The sequence below is a fragment of the Mytilus galloprovincialis genome, chromosome 3 (genome assembly GCF_965363235.1).
Source record: "Mytilus galloprovincialis chromosome 3, xbMytGall1.hap1.1, whole genome shotgun sequence".
Classification (NCBI taxonomy): Eukaryota; Metazoa; Mollusca; class Bivalvia; order Mytilida; family Mytilidae; genus Mytilus; species Mytilus galloprovincialis.
The window spans coordinates 95,465,618-95,483,281 of record NC_134840.1 but is presented as its reverse complement, the minus strand read 5'-3'; the positions used below and the strand labels follow the sequence as shown (position 1 = coordinate 95,483,281).

Here is a 17,664-nt window from a genome sequence, read left to right as displayed (position 1 = left end):
GAAAAGATTAAAGCTCGTCTACATACAAATCAATCAGAAAACAATACAGCCTAAATCACTAGAAAAGATTAAAGCTCGTCTAAATACCAATCAATTACATAACAATATAGTCTAAAATTTTAGATCCTCAATGCTCTTCGACTTTGCACTTGTTTGGCTTTATAACTATTTTGATATGAGCGTCACTGATGAGTCTGATGTAGACGAAACGCGAGTCTGGCGTACTAAATTATAATACTGGTATTTTTTATAACTGTTTACAACCACTGGGTCGATGCCACTGCTGGTGGGAGTTTATTTCCCCGATGGTATCACAAACCCAGTAGTCAGCACTTTTTGTGTTGACATGTATTGTCATTGATAAGGTTATATTTATAAATTTACTGTTTACAATTTTTTTCAATTTTAACAAAATAACAATATAGTCTAAATTACTAGAAAAGATTAAAGCTCGTCAACATACAAATCAATCAGAAAACAGTATAGTCTAAATTAATAGAAAAGATTAAAGCTCGTCAACATACAAATATCAATCAGAAAATAATATAGTCTAAATTAATAGAAAAGACAAACGCTTGTCTGCATACAAATCAATCAGATAACAACATAGTCTAATTTACAAAAAAGATTATGGTTCGTCTACATACAAATCAATCAGAAAAAAATATCGTCTAAATTACTTGAAAATATTAAAGCTCGTCCACAAATACATCAATCAATTAACAATATAGTCTAAATTACTTGAAAATATTAAAGCTCGTCCACAAATACATCAATCAATTAACAATATAGTCTAAATTACTAGAAATGATAGTATAATTTGCTAGAAACGATCATGGTTCGTCCGCATACTAATCAATCAGATAGGAAAATTGTCTAAACTACTAGAAAAGATTAAAGCTTGTCTACATACAAATCAATCAGTTAATAGCATAGTCTAATTTTCTAGGAAAAGATTATGGTTCGTCTACATACAAATCAATCAGAAAACAATATAGTCCAAGTTACTAGAAAAGATTATAGTTCGTCTATATACAAATCAATCAGAAAACAATATAGTCTAAATTACTAGAAAAGATTAAAGCTCGTCTACAAATACACCAATCAGATAACAACATAGTCTTATTTACAACATCTAAAAAAAATAACACCAATCTAATTTCATTATGAAATAATAACGTAAAGTCTTAGTTATAAAAGACAATTATGGCACGTGTATAAATGCATCAATCACATAACAATATAGTCTTAATAATCAAAGACCATTATGCTATGTCTACAAAGGCATTACTCACATAACAGTATAGTCTTAATTATCAAAGACCATTATGTTATGTCTACAAAGACATCAATCACATAACAGTATAGTCTTAATTATCAAAGACCATTATGCTATGTCTACAAAGACATCAATCACATAACAGTATAGTCTTAATTATCAAAGACCATTATGCTATGTCTACAAAGTCATTAATCACATAACAGTATAGTCTTAATTATCAAAGACAATTATGATATGTCAACATAAACATCAATCAGATAACACCATAGTCTAAATTTCTAGAAATAAAAACAATAATGCCCAAGTCCATATAAGCATGTTAGCACCAAACTAATATCAATATGATATAAATTATTTAAGATGATAATGGCATGTCTACATACATATCAATCACATAACAATATAGTACAAATTACTAAATAAGAATAGTTGGAATATATCGTAATTGTCTCAGAATCAAGTATGAAAATATTTGAACGAGACATTGAATGAGGTAGATCATTTCTACACTGATGTGTGCATAGAAAGCACAATTGGTATCAAACACAAGCCATGATTATGTCAATTATACAGTAACACTAAAAAAAAATAAAAAATGGTAAATTCATATATAAATTCCTAACTATATATCTACAGACACATTTTATCAACTTCTCAAACAAGGTTTGGTATACAGTCAGTGACTGGTTATCACAGATGTTTATACAGTCAATATAATAGCTGTCATTTGTCTGTAAGTTCTGCAAGAAAATATTGGTAGCGATTGAATGGAAAGTTTGCAGTTCATAATGATATTCTACAGTGCCTGAATTACCAACAAAAATAGTTTATAGATTTTTGGAAACCATGACAAATTTCTGTTCATTATTTAAAAGTGACATTAGCAGCTTTGATCTTTGCATCTGTTACAGATTTTATTTTGTGAACATGATCTGTATGTATCAGCATAAATCTGTATGTAAATACTTTACAAATCTTGATCTTAAATTTATAATTCAGTAAAGTTTTACCCTTATGAGATGTCTATCGGAACCTTAATTGTGCTCATTTTTGTGTTTATATGTGCAATGAATTCACTATACAATATATGCGGGAAAGACAATGCATTTAATGGAAACAAAAACATTAATTTGGTATTGAATCGATGTTTCATTTGTTTATCCCTTGATAAATATGCAAATTAAACAAAAACCAGTATATGGATATTTCAAACATTTGAGCTAATGTTACACATATTCAGATAAGGACTTTGAAAATCACGAAATTAGCCCAAAGACGTATTTATGACAGTTCTTGTCCATTCGTTTTTGATGCGTTTTGTTATTTGATTCTGCCATGTGATTATGAGCTTTCCGAATTAATTTTCCTCTAAGTTCAGTATTTTTGTGATTTTACTTTTAACTGTTTACATTGCATAGTGTTTAATACTTGTTTAAATTTTATGCTGTATCTTAATCTGGTTGTTAATATTTTTTATTTTGAAGGGAAAGGAATTCAACATGTTTAACCCCGCCACATTATTTATGTATGTGCCTGTCACAAGTCAGTTATTCAGTGGTTGTCGTTTGTTTATGTGTTACATATTTTGTTTTCGTTCATTTTTTTACATAAATAAGGCCGTAAGTTTTCTCGTTTGAATTGTTTTACATTGTCTTATCAGGGCCTTTTATAGCTAACTATGCGGTATGGGCTTTGCTCATTGTTGAAAGCCGTGCAGTGACCTATAGTTGTTAATGTCTGTGTCATTTAAGTCTTTTGTGGATAGTTGTCTCATTGGCAATCATACCACATCTTCTTTTTTTATATTAAGAAGGTTCTATTCACGTACAAACTATTGCACTTACCCAAATATACTTTTAAAGTCTCTCGTCGTGTTTTTCCACCATAGACAAGCTGGCATCACCAGGAACAGCATCTGCTTTTGCTAATGAAGTCAATATAATTACATAGGTAATTTGTAAAATGACATTTTATCATGAAAACACACTTTTTTCTATTCAACCACAGGTGTAAACGTAACATAAAGCGATACAAGTATAGTATAAATAAATAAATTTCGATGTCTTCACATATTGCAGTATCAATAGCAATGTCGATTCTTATTATAAACTAAACGAGTGGGAGTTTTACAAATTGAACATTTAAGCTCGAATGCTAAACTGCAGAATAAAACAATAAACATACATTAAATATATTGTCAGCAGGCACACTGACGGCACGCTTCCCCTGATTTGTAACTAAGCAAACCAAATTTTACCAGATTCCTAAATTATAAGTCGCATAACTACTGATAAATTGTTTTGGAAATCCACATCTACATAATAACTATGTCCTCAGATTTCAAAAGCTTGTAAAGATAAATTGAACATTTCCCAAACCTGTACATATATCCTTTATCTAATTGCACAAGAAAGATTAACTACAGTATAAGCTTAGATAAAAATAATTGGAGGAAGACTTATTGATAAAAAAAAATTACATTTACACGCTGAATGAAAGTAAGAAAATTACTGTATCATTAATGGAATCATTGTCAATGTAACAAGAAGCTGTACATATTTTAAAGCTAGGTACAGTTCCCGGAGAGTCATACTATAAAACAAGCATCAGTTTATAATATGTACTCACAACCTGAATCATCTTGTTTAGGAAAACAGTAGTACAAAGTAAAATATTAATTTCAATTATATGAAAGTACATATTATGTATAAATGATTTTAGAAACTCTTCGTAAATGAGTCTTGATCGCTCTGAAGAATAAGACCGCCTTTTATATTCATAAATTTGTAATTTTTTTCTCTGTTTTAAGAACAAAAGATATTATTTCAACAGTTTTGTTATGAATGATTTAAAAATACATATGCAAGAAATCGAAAAAGTAAAAAGTGATATGGGATGTACACCTTCCTAGTAAAATCATTTGTTGTACCTCTCACCCATTTCCACTTGTATCACATGTTTTGGAAATAATTCCAGAACGATATTTCAACGAGACTGAAACGTCAGAGGAATTCATCCTTAAGTTGTCTTATGGATAAAAATGTAAAAGTCCAAAATTTCTTCAAAAAACATAAAGTATGTTGTCAAGGAATGACGAAAATTATGATGGCAACCAAATTCTATAGATATACGAAGATGTGGTATGAGTGCCAAATGAGACAATTTTCCACCCAAGTCGCAATTTGTAAAAGTAGACCACTATAGTTTAAAGTACGGTCTTCAACATGGAGCCTTGGCTCACTCCATGCATGGAAGCTTTAGGCAAAATGGTTTCTTGAGAAAGTTTTACCAAGATATTGAAGCCTACAATATATAATATGTTCGAAAAATTTAAATATCAATTGCAAAAAAAACTCTGAGTAATAGTATTGCTCTTTTTTACAAAACAAAGTTTCTGAAATATTTTTGCTTTTCTCGACAAGGTATTATAAAACAAAGATTATAATAACACGTTTGGAATTCTTATAATGACGTCATGCTAAATATAGATATTGATTAATATTGACTTTCAGTATCGTAAGGTAAACGCCAAAAAAATACCACAGGATTTTGAGGGGAAAATTAACGGATAGTTTGTTAAATCTTATAACTACAAATGTATGTTTGTTTATCTCTTTTAAAGAAAACAATCCGAAAATTCTGATTCCAAAATCCTTAATATGAAACATATAACAGTTAAAAGTCTTGGAAAGTTGAAATGAACACCAAGTCAACGGTGAAGGTCTTAAAATTGCTTAACAGCAATTTAATTCAAGAAAAAAAAGTTCATTAAAATGTGTCTTGCAACACAAAATGTCACTCGTTATGGACCAGAATATTATAAACTATGAGGGGAAGGGGTAAGAGGGGGAATCAGTAAACTACCTTTTGATGTCCTCTTCTTGAAGCAGCAATATCCTCCTGCACATGTTGAGCAGACAGCTGACAATACACCAAACACTATTCCAAGTATTCTTGCAGTTGTGCTATAATCCTTGGGAGTGACTTTTTCTATTTAAAAATACTAACTGTTTTATTTTAGAGCAGGTTTTCAAAGGGTAATACAATATGTCTACTTACGATAAAGATTTCTGCATATTTTGTGAATTTTATTAATCTCTATTCTTAGTGAACAACAAAAGTAATATGATATATTAACTTGTTCTGTTCATTCAATCGCGTAGTGGAATTTACTATTTGTGGATTCTCATAAATTCTGTATATAACTTTTGGACTATTTTCAATCTCGGTCTATTTCTGTAATTTATTCTAACATACTTTTGACTTTTTAAGCCTATATGCTAACATTGCCTATGTAAATTTTAAAATTGATTGTATGCACATTGAACAACAAATTTATGTGACGTATAAAATTTTCTGACGTCAGACACTCAAATCAATGAATGTGTTTGTAGATAGATGTTTTTGTTTTCTGTTAAATTGTTCCTTTTAAAATTGTTATACGATGAGGACTGATAGTAGAATTAACTATTCTATGGATTCTTATAAATTCTATATACAACTTTTGGACTATTTTCAATCTCGGTCTATTTCTGATATTTATTCTTACATACTTTAATATTGTTATACGATGATGACTGATGTACCCATATTTTGACTATTTTATTTATTGTGTCTGTTTAGTTTACGCATCAATGTTAATATAACGGAATTTGATGAGACTGTCATTAAAGTGAGAGGATTAGCGCTATAAAACCAGGTTAAATCCACCATTTTCTACATTTGAAAATGACTGTACCAAGTTAGGAATATGACAGTTCTTATCCATTCGTTTTTGGTGCGTTTTGTTATTTGATTTTGCCATGTGATTATGGACTTTCCAAATTGATTTTCCCCTAGTTTTTTTGTGATCTTACTTTTTTTTGTAGTATGAATGAATTTTCATCTGATTCTTTATTATTACAAAAACTGATATGATATATTACTTATGTCTGGTGAAGTGTTAACGAATTATAATTTACCTGGTGTCGATGTAGTGTAAATAAAGGCAACAGTAGTATAACGCTGTTCAAAACTCATAAATCCATGGACAAAAAAAAAAATCGGGGAAACAAACTAAAACTGAGGGAAACGCATTAAATATAAGAGAACAACACACAACATTAAAATGTAACACACAAAGAAACGGACTAAGCATTAGACAAAATCCTATGAGAATAACAAATATAACATCAAAACCAAATACATGAATTTGGGATAGATAAGTACCGTGACACGTCTTATAGTAATGTAAATTCACACTCAAAAATAAGAGAAGAAAAAAAAGGACACAACGTTAAAATGTACCACACACAAAAACGAACTATAATATAACAATGGCCCTATTCCTGACGTGGTACAGGACATTTTCAAAAGCAAAAATAGTGGGTTGAACCTGGTTTTATGGCATGCCAAACCTCCCTCTTTTATGGCCATGTGAAATATAGCATTAAAATGACAACACAACATTACAGGACTACAATATAAATTAAAAAGAGAACACAATTGACAAATAAACACACGAATAATAGCTAACAAAAGGCAACAAGTTTAAAATTTCCAATAAGCCAGAAGTGCATTTTGTCCACACAAGACTTACCAGTGACGCCCAAATACAAAAGTTATGTAAACGATACGTTGTGATCATGATTTAATGTAACCTTGTATTGGCCATGGTGTAGTGTAAATTATACATTGTGAGCATGATTGACTGTTATCAGGTGTTGGTGTAGTGAAAATGATAGGCTGTAAACTTGATTGACTGTTACCTGGTGTTGGTGTAGTGAAAATGATAGGCTGTGAGCATGATTGACTGTTACCTGGTGTTGTTGTATTGTAAAAGATAGTCTGCGAGCATGATTGACTGTTACCTGGTGTTGTTGTATTGTAAATGATAGTCTGCGAGCATGATTGACTGTTACCTGGTGTTGATGTATTGTAAAAGATAGTCTGCGAGCATGATTGACTGTTACCTGGTGTTGTTGTATTGTAAATGATAGTCTGCGAGCATGATTGACTGTTACCTGGTGTTGTTGTATTGTAAAAGATAGTCTGCGAGCATGATTGACTGTTACCTGGTGTTGTTGTATTGTAAATGATAGTCTGCGAGCATGATTGACTGTTACCTGGTGTTGTTGTATTGTAAAAGATAGTCTGCGAGCATGATTAACTGTTACCTGGTGTTGTTGTATTGTAAATGATAGTCTGTGAGCATGATTAACTGTTACCTGGTGTTGTTGTATTGTAAATGATAGTCTGCTAGCATGATTGACTGTTACCTGGTGTTGTTGTATTGTAAAAGATAGTCTGCGAGCATGATTGACTGTTACCTGGTGTTGTTGTATTGTAAAAGATAGTCTGCGAGCATGGTTGACTGTTACCTGGTGTTGTTGTATTGTAAATGATAGTCTGCGAGCATGATTGACTGTTACCTGGTGTTGTTGTATTGTAAAAGATAGGTTGTGAGCATGATTGACTGTTATCTGGTGTTAGTGTAGTGAAAATGATATGTTGTGAGCATGATTGACTGTTGTTTACAGAGGATATTTAAAATAATATATTACCTGGTGTTGGTATTGTGTAAATGATAGGCTGTGAGAATGATTGACTCTTACCTAATGTTTGTGTAGTGTAAATAATAGGCTGTGAGCATGATTGATAGTTAGCTGGTGTTTGTGTAGTGTAAATGATTGGTTGTGATCATGATTGACTGTTGTTTACAGATGATAATTAAAATAATATATTACCTGGTGTTGGTGTTGTGTAAATGATAGGCTGTGCGCATGATTGACTGTTATTTACAGAGGACACTGAGAGTATCCATAACTCTTCTGTAATGGAGCCATAGATACGTGTTTTGAAGTCCCATGTTATTGTCAGATTTTTAAATTTTGGTAAATCCTGCGGTAAACACCACCATCCCTGAAGGTCATCACATTTAATAACCTAGAAAATAAATTAGGAACCAGTGATTTTGACTGCTATGTTGATAGTTACTGAAGTCTTTATCTTATTCAGCAATCAGCCAACTTTTGTACAAAAATAATGGTACTTTATCTATACTTTACAATAACAAAGAGCAATGTCTCCAGTTATCATGCTTCCATCTTGAATGAATTGTTAACATCACTGTTCTCATAACCGTTCATTTTGGGCCTTTGAGTCCTTTCCATTAAACAAAACATGGACAGCAATGACGAATGAAAAAAAAAGTTCTATGATTAAATTAAAAAGTAATTCATGGCAGCTTGAATATATCGTGATTGACCACGGGTTGGTTGTTCCTTTATCGATTCAAATAGGACAAATACGGCAATTGCTTTGGATCGAAGCGCTCTACGTGAAAGCATTATTTGCCGCTCCCATAAATAAACGCACTGTCAAATTGACGCAAAAGAATGGAACAAACTGAATTAGTGACATGATTAAACTATTTACAATTACGTTTTTAGATAGGTTTAGATGAATTTAAATAATCAGTTTACTTAAACGTCTTGTATAAAACAAAATGACTTATAACACATTGTAGCATCGTTTGTTTACGTTTCCTTGTTTTGATGATTTTCGGTTTAATAAGCGTGTATTGTTACGTAAATGCTTATATTCTGACGTCAGCGTTCTATGACCTCGGGAAACTCATTCATAAACAAACACATGACTCGGGAATACAACTGGAACAGCCCAACCAATATTTTCATATTTTACCACGGGTGTGTACTCAAAGCGTTGGAAGGGCGCTATGTTAGAATAACAGGATATAAACTATATATTAACATTGTCATCAACATCAATTTTTTTCTATTTGCTTCTTGCTAGGAAACAGGATACGAGCTCTGTGAGCCTCGTTTTTTTGGTTTCTTAAGCTATGACGATTAAATGTGGAACTCTTAGATATACATAACATAAAGTATTGTATACCTTCAAAATACTAAAGTTATAACATATGACGATAAAAAAAAATAGGGACTCTTTCCAATTCGATGTTCACACAAATTTGTATACCATGAAAAATGATAAATCCAGAGTCATTAACAAAAAGAAGAGATAATCAAATATCCATCACGATAAAATATTTCACCAATTATGAAAGCTATCGCATATACAGAAGACACAAAAGCTAACTGTACAATATTTAATGATTTGAATATTTTACACATTTCTCCTAACATTCTATGACTAATTTACACAAACACGTTCTAACAATTAATTCTAACCAAAAGTCTATTTCCGACATTACTTTGGAACTATTCCTCTCTGTGTATCAATCATATTCAAAAGGTCTTTCGTTAATATATCATACCACATCTCATTATTTCTATAGTGTGCATGCAAATCGGATATCACTTGAGGAAATGGTCCCGAACTCTCTGCAGAGGGTCCAAAGGTGGTCTATTGTAAGCCAAATTTCTTTCTAATCTAATATACCCTCATTTCAATTATGTCAGTCAAGCTTTCTAAACATTCAATTTTTTCAGTATACTGTGCAAACACTGCATATTTCTTTAGTTAGGTTTTTCCACTTTTCTGTGGAAAGTCCTATGGTACTTCTTCTGAATTTTTTTTTTCTTCCACCCAGTTTTGTTCTTGCGATAAATAATTGTTTCGCAATATGTCACTTAGATATTTCTCATATTGTATCGTATAGGTTATGCGCTTTTAAATTTCACCCGGCTTAGACAAACAATATTCTTTGTAAGAGTTATCTCCCAAAACACTGTGTCCCTTGTACCTGCATCTCCTCCGTAACAGTAAAAGAAAGCGACAAATTTATTTGATAGAATTACTCGTTATATCCTTCCCATGATTTGTCCTATTTTGACGGAAGCAAAATGAACACTCCATATAATAGTTATTTCCCCTTATGCATTTGATATAAGTTATATGCATTTCTATCTTGTAAACCTTAAGTTAAAGAAACCCAAGATCTTTTGATTTGAGGTCCTTGATCCCAAAAAAAGAAAGAAAATCAGGTTAAGGTCAAAGGTCAAGGTCAAGTTCAAAATATTGACTTTTGCTAATTTTTGCATTTTCTCCTACACTTTTAAAGATATATATGAAAGAACACGTGCAAAATGTTTGCTTCATTGTAATAATGATATGTTACAATTGGTCTGAAACAATCCAATGTAATCTTATAGGAGTTACTGTTCCTGAAAGGTTTAATTCTAAGGTTAATTTATTATTTCTTCAACATGGTTCATTATTAATCAATATGACCTTTTAAAAAAGGTTGGGTGACATATGACCTTGAAAAATGGCAAACGGAAGTGACCTTGAATAAACCGGAATTAGCCTTTTTGCACTTTTTTCATGAAAAAGTACTCGGAATTCATATATTTTGTAAATTAGATACATTATCTTATCACTCAAGACTATCAATGACTTACGATCGACCGGAAACTACCAATTATCTCTTGATTTAAAGAGAAAAGTATAAAGGAACTATATATTTTCGGAATCCGTGTGAAAGAAGCTATTATATGAGACTGGAAAAGACATTAAAATTCACCGGATGTAGACTTTTATCTTCCTTATTTCAATCAAAAGCATATCAAAACCACTTATGTATCGCATCAGTATAAAGTAACCAGTTTCTTTTCAAAATTTCTTTGATGTGGAAAGACCTTCATTGTTCTCTGCACAATTGGTTTTTAATTGTTAATTTATTTTTCCTGAATATGTATGAAGCTTTTGCCGCTGGATGATAAGCAAATAATAATCAATCAATATGTATGTATATTTTATATTTCCTCAGTTGAAGGACCAATATAAAGTCCTTGTCGGAAATACTCCTTAAAACTTACCAAAGTGAAAAAAGAGTCCATTTGAATTAGAAGTTTCAGGTAGTTGTCTCTAGATTCCCTCCTACACTGAATGGTATTGCTTAAAAGGGCTAGGTAGAAACATATCTTCTTCGTACTGCTCTGTACATCTATGTTGGCACTGCATGTTTTATATGCTAAATCATTCCTTTCATGCCGGCTATTTGGAGCAAGCTTTAATTTAAACATTTGAAGGGAATCTTCCAAACAACCATCCATTCGACACGGAAAGGAAGAGTTAACTGAAATGGATAAATACAATTAATTTGTACTGTATTCCCTTCATGTAATGTTGCCATGTAAGCGGTATATTTAACATTGCCATCAAGTGCCATAAAAATGAGGTCAAGGTCCAATTGCAAGTTTGGATCACTTGTTTCTAAGAATAAAAAGGTTACAGATATATCGAGTTGATAAGAATATTTTTAAATACAGCTATTCACTGTCCACGTCATGCTTAATCTGTAAAGGGAAGTAACTAACAAAATTGCTAAGATATTTTGACTTAGCGCAGTTGATACTTTGGCAGTTCAGTGTATGATAACATTTATGGCATAAATCTGTGCGCAATTGCATTCGACAATTTGATTATCAGGTGACGTTGCGGACGTTAACATGTATCGCAAATGACATTGCATAATCAATTTCTTTTGACGTTACGTGATTTTTTTTTCAAGAAAAACAAGAAATAATGTTATAAGCTCTTCAAAGGCAAATGTTCAAATAATCTATATTTCAATATCTACACTCCCAACCAAAAAAAAATCATAAAAACAACCACAAGGATTTAAAAAAAAACATCATATGATCCCTATTCTTCACAAACACCGCTTAAAGAGGGACGAAACACACCAGAGGGACAGTCAAACTCACAAATCTTAAATAAAACTGATAACGCTAAACAAAAGTTCACATAACACAACACACAAAACTAAAGAAAAAGCAACACGAACCCCAACAAAACTATAATGACCAAGCTTATACTTACATTTGAAAGTTGGTATTTTAGATTGAATCACATCAACTCCAGTTATATCTGAGAGAGCACACTTAGAACATTCTTTCATTGAGAACAGTATTGTTCCATTTCCAGTCAAGCCTGTATGCTGATGGGACTTAAAACTGTCCAAAACTCTGAACACTAATATAAAATCTAGTGTCGGCCATCTCATTTTTACATATCCCTTAAGCGTGCAATCAAACTTCTGCAAACATAAAAAGACCAAATCATAATCAATGATATATCTTGCCTCATTGAATACAAATTTTAAGCTTTGCACAACGTTTATTTACAAATCATGCCACTTGTTATGTACATCTGACAATTAAATGAACCATCATATACAATTTATGTCCTATCTAATATCAGTTGTTTATAAGAAGGTAACTACAAATTTCCACTTTGTTTGTCAGTATGGACACCTGGTTGTTTTGTCTGCATTTTTTCTGAAATTCCTCCATCTATCGGTTTGATATTTCGTAAAGAGTCAAATCATAAGAAGTTTGAGTTTTTTTTTGCATTTCTTGCCCATGTCGTCGACAGAAAATTGCTTTAAATTATTAGTTGTCCCCATTTTTTTGGGGTGACTTATTCGTCATTTCCCGGATCTTTAAATAAACTTTCTGCCTTAAATAATTGATAAGATGACAAATCCTTTCTAAAAGAGGGGCGAAAGGTACCAGAGGGACAGTCAGACTCATTCATCAAAAATAAACTGACAACGCCATGGCTAAAATAATCTAAACTAATGATCCACGTAGTGCTTGTCCCAAGTAAGCATAAACATATTCAATGTAAACATTACAGTGTGTAGCAGACATTGTATTACAATGCTTGTTCATTTTACTTTTACAATATCATCAAAATACTTTTCATATTACATATACAATATTACCAGAGTAAGTGTTAATATAACATGTACAATATTATCAGAATACGTGTTTATATTATATATGCAATTTCCCCAGAATGCTTATTACATGACCAATTGCAATATTCTGTATTTATAATGTTTATATTTATCATTATTTAGACAATAACAATCAAAACCAAGGAGTAAACAAAGACTCACAAAACCAAGGGACATTAAGATCAACAGTTATAAATAAGAAACAAGAAACAACATGAACTCCACTAAAAACCGGGAGTGAAATCAGGTATGATTAAATTACTTTTTGATATCTTATTTTCATTGCAGAATTAAGAATTATTTAAGGAAACTGTTTGATCTCTTACTTTCATTAGATAACTAAGCAATGATTAAGTAAACTATTTAATCTCTTATCTTGTTATGGCTTTCAAACGTTTTATATCTGATAGATATAGCATGTATAGGAAGATGTGGTGTGAGTGCCAATGAGACAACTCTCCATACAAATAACAATTCAAAAAAGGTAAACCATTATAGGTCAATGTGCATAGTTTTGTGTGGACGTAGCACGCGTCTGGCGTCTAAAATATTGTTTACCCTGTTTCCTTTTGATGGCTATTATTTGTTTGTTTATTTGTCCTATATTTTCTCCCATTTATCTGTTTATTTATTGTAACCCTGTCGTGTAATGTTGTTATTTTAATGTTATAATCAACACTGCCATTAAAGCGGGAGGTTTGACATGCCACAAAACCAGGTTCAACCCATAATTTTTTTCCATAAAATGCCCTGTACCAAGTCGGGAAAATGGCCATTGTAGCATTACAGTTCGTTTTTGTGTGTCACGTTTCGGTGTTGTGTCTGTGTTGTGTCGTAGTTCTCTTAAAAGCCTATATTTGTTACGTTTCCCTCAGTTTTAGTTTGTAACCCGGATTTGTTTTTTCTCTATCGATTTATTAATTTTAAACAGCGGTATACTGCTGTTGCCTTTATTTACTGTCATAAGAGTACCTAACAATTATTAAGTGAACTTTAAAATCTCTTACTTTCATTGGAGTACCAAGCAATACTGACTGCTATACCCCAATTTTTGACAATTAATCTGTTTATTTTGCTCACACACTGTTGTCAATATAATGGAATTATATGCGACCGAAATGCAAGTGAGAAGTTAAGCTATCTATAAAACCATGTGTAATTTACAATTTTTTGCATGAGGAAATGCCTGTGCAAAGGCATTCGGTTGATGTGTTTGAGCTTTTGTGTTTACCATTTGATAAATGACCTACGTTTTGCTATTTTACTTTTTACTGAACTTTAAGATCTCTTACTTTAATCAGAGTGCCAAGTATATATTAACTTAATTATTTGTATCTTACTTTAATTGGGGAACCAAGTGAAGATTCACCAGCATACAATAAGACTTCAAAAAAACATTTATCAGCAGCTAGTGACGTAGATGTGTTTGTTTGGAATGTCATTTCCAGATCGTACATTGGGGGTTTATAAACGTCAACAACAGCACGAAATTTGCAAGAGGTTATATTCTGTTCAGCCAAGCTCTTCCATTCCATAAAATCATAGCTGAAATAGACAACTTCTGTTTTTTTGCCATCAAGTATTACCTCTCTTCCACAGATCTTAGGTATTTCATTTTCTAAAATGTACAACAAATTCAATTAGTTTTAAAATATTTGTTTATGGTATAACACCACTAATTCGAGCCCGGCCAGAGAGCACATACCAGAAAGAAGAACATATTTAACACAAAATAGTTTCTACGTATGAGTGTAACTTTCAAAATATGTAGGATATTTGTGTATTCTTGGCATCAAATGAAAGCTGAAGGACTTGGTGATCATTGTAGAACACTTTTGGACTTTAAATTTTGAATATTATAAAAAACTGCACCAAATTTTAACAAGAGGGTACATTTTTTCTGATTGTCAGATCTGAAGTACCTGTTTTGGAACATCCGAAGTTCCGGGATCCAGTTCTTTCTAATATGCCATTAAAGGTATGTTGATTTTTTCAGTACAAGACACCATAAAGTGTTACTTTGACATGCAATGGTTGCCACTTTATTTGAACTTAAAATGAGAGAGGTATGTCTGCTTGAAATGTAGGAATTTAACATAGAAAGCAATGGGACCATGGTTGATTGGTGTACTTCCTTATAGGGGATTTGGAAACAAGTAATTGCAACTAATTTTAATCCCTTGTGCAATTTGTAGCGGCATTAGCCTGCTCTTTTTCGAAATCAACAAGGGTGTCGTTCACATGCAAGACATATTGTTATCTGTTAACACGAGTCAGACATTTATGATCCACTTCCGACGGACTATCATGGATTCTCCAGACCATACTATTAGATTGTGTCAAGGAAGATCCGAAAATTCAGTCCCTAAAATTTTCTCTCCAGAATGCAGAACCAGGAACCTCTGTGTTGGTAGTCAGATGTGCTACCAACAACACAACGGTTTTCCTTTTCAATTATTGGAGTAAATAATATAAACATTGATCCTACGTACACTTTTAATATTTGTAAAAATGCAATATCCACAATACTAGTAAACTTAGATTGACGATCAGATTCTGCTCATTTTATTGAACAAACATTGACCATTAATATCTACTCATACTTATAGACAAACATAGACCATTAATATCTACTCATACTTATAGACAAACATAGACCATTAATATCTACTCATACTTATAGACAAACATTGACCATTAATATCTACTCATACTTATAGACAAACATTGACCATTAATATCTACTCATACTTATAGACAAACATAGACCATTCATATCTACTCATACTTATAGACAAACATAGACCATTCATATCTACTCATACTTATAGACAAACATAGACCATTCATATCTACTCATACTTATAGACAAACATTGACCATTAATATCTACTCATACCTATAGACAAACATTGACCATTCATATCTACTCATACTTATAGACAAACATAGACCATTCATATCTACTCATACTTATAGACAAACATAGACCATTCATATCTACTCATACTTATAGACAAACATAGACCATTAATATCTACTCATACTTATAGACAAACATAGACCATTAATATCTACTCATACTTATAGACAAACATTGACCATTAATATCTACTCATACTTATAGACAAACATAGACCATTCATATCTACTCATACTTATAGACAAACATAGACCATTCATATCTACTCATACTTATAGACAAACATAGACCATTAATATCTACTCATACTTATAGACAAACATTGACCATTAATATCTACTCATACTTATAGACAAACATAGACCATTAATATCTACTCATACTTATAGACAAACATAGACCATTCATATCTACTCATACTTATAGACAAACATAGACCATTAATATCTACTCATACTTATAGACAAACATTGACCATTAATATCTACTCATACCTATAGACAAACATTGACCATTAATATCTACTCATACCTATAGACAAACATTGACCATTCATATCTACTCATACTTATAGACAAACATAGACCATTCATATCTACTCATACTTATAGACAAACATAGACCATTCATATCTACTCATACTTATAGACAAACATAGACCATTAATATCTACTCATACTTATAGACAAACATTGACCATTCATATCTACTCATACTTATAGACAAACATAGACCATTCATATCTACTCATACTTATAGACAAACATAGACCATTCATATCTACTCATACTTATAGACAAACATAGACCATTAATATCTACTCATACTTATAGACAAACATTGACCATTAATATCTACTCATACCTATAGACAAACATTGACCATTAATATCTACTCATACTTATAGACAAACATTGACCATTAATATCTACTCATACTTATAGACAAACATAGACCATTAATATCTACTCATACTTATAGACAAACATAGACCATTCATATCTACTCATACTTATAGACAAACATAGACCATTAATATCTACTCATACTTATAGACAAACATTGACCATTAATATCTACTCATACTTATAGACAAACATTGACCATCAATAATTACCCATACGTGTAGTCACACATTAACCATCAATATTAACTTATACTGGAAGACACATATTTACCATCAATATCTACTAATATTGGTAGACACACATTGAACATCAGAATCTACTAATACTGGAAGACACACCGTCAACATAAATATCATACTGAAAGTTTCACCGTCAATATAAAACTCATACTGGAGGACACACATTTAGCATCAACATCTACTCATAATGATAGACACATTTTGATAATCAATATATACTCATACTGGTAGACAAACCTTGACCATCAACATATATTCATACTGGTAGACACACATTGACCATCAACATATATTCATACTGGTAGACACACATTGACCATCAATAACTACTCATACTGGTAGACACACATTGCCCAACAAAATCTACTCATACTGGTAAACACATATTGATTATCAATATCTACTCATACTGGTAAACAAATATTGATTATCAATATCTACTCATACTGGTAGACAAACCTTGACCATCAACATATATTCATACAGGTAGACAAACATTGACCAATATATACATACTGGTAGACACACATTGCCCATCAATATCTACTCATACTGGTAAACACGTATTGATTATCAATATCTACTCATACTGGTAGACACAC

The 17,664-nt window shown here is 31.7% G+C and overlaps 1 protein-coding gene across 1 annotated transcript in view; it reads right to left on the bottom strand.

The window, feature by feature from the left end:
• Positions 1-361: 361 nt before the first annotated feature.
• LOC143069455 (uncharacterized) overlaps positions 362-17,664 on the bottom strand; it is a 50,774-nt gene continuing 33,471 nt past the window's right edge. Inside the window, exons 6-12 of the mRNA XM_076244097.1 lie at positions 14,333-14,610; positions 12,071-12,287; positions 11,065-11,324; positions 8,008-8,206; positions 5,147-5,272; positions 3,127-3,206; positions 362-2,022 (exon numbers count right to left, since the gene is read on the bottom strand). Of these exons, the coding sequence (XP_076100212.1) occupies positions 3,139-3,206; positions 5,147-5,272; positions 8,008-8,206; positions 11,065-11,324; positions 12,071-12,287; positions 14,333-14,610 (1,148 nt within the window). The 3' untranslated portion in view covers positions 362-2,022; positions 3,127-3,138. The remainder of the gene's footprint in view (positions 2,023-3,126; positions 3,207-5,146; positions 5,273-8,007; positions 8,207-11,064; positions 11,325-12,070; positions 12,288-14,332; positions 14,611-17,664) is intronic.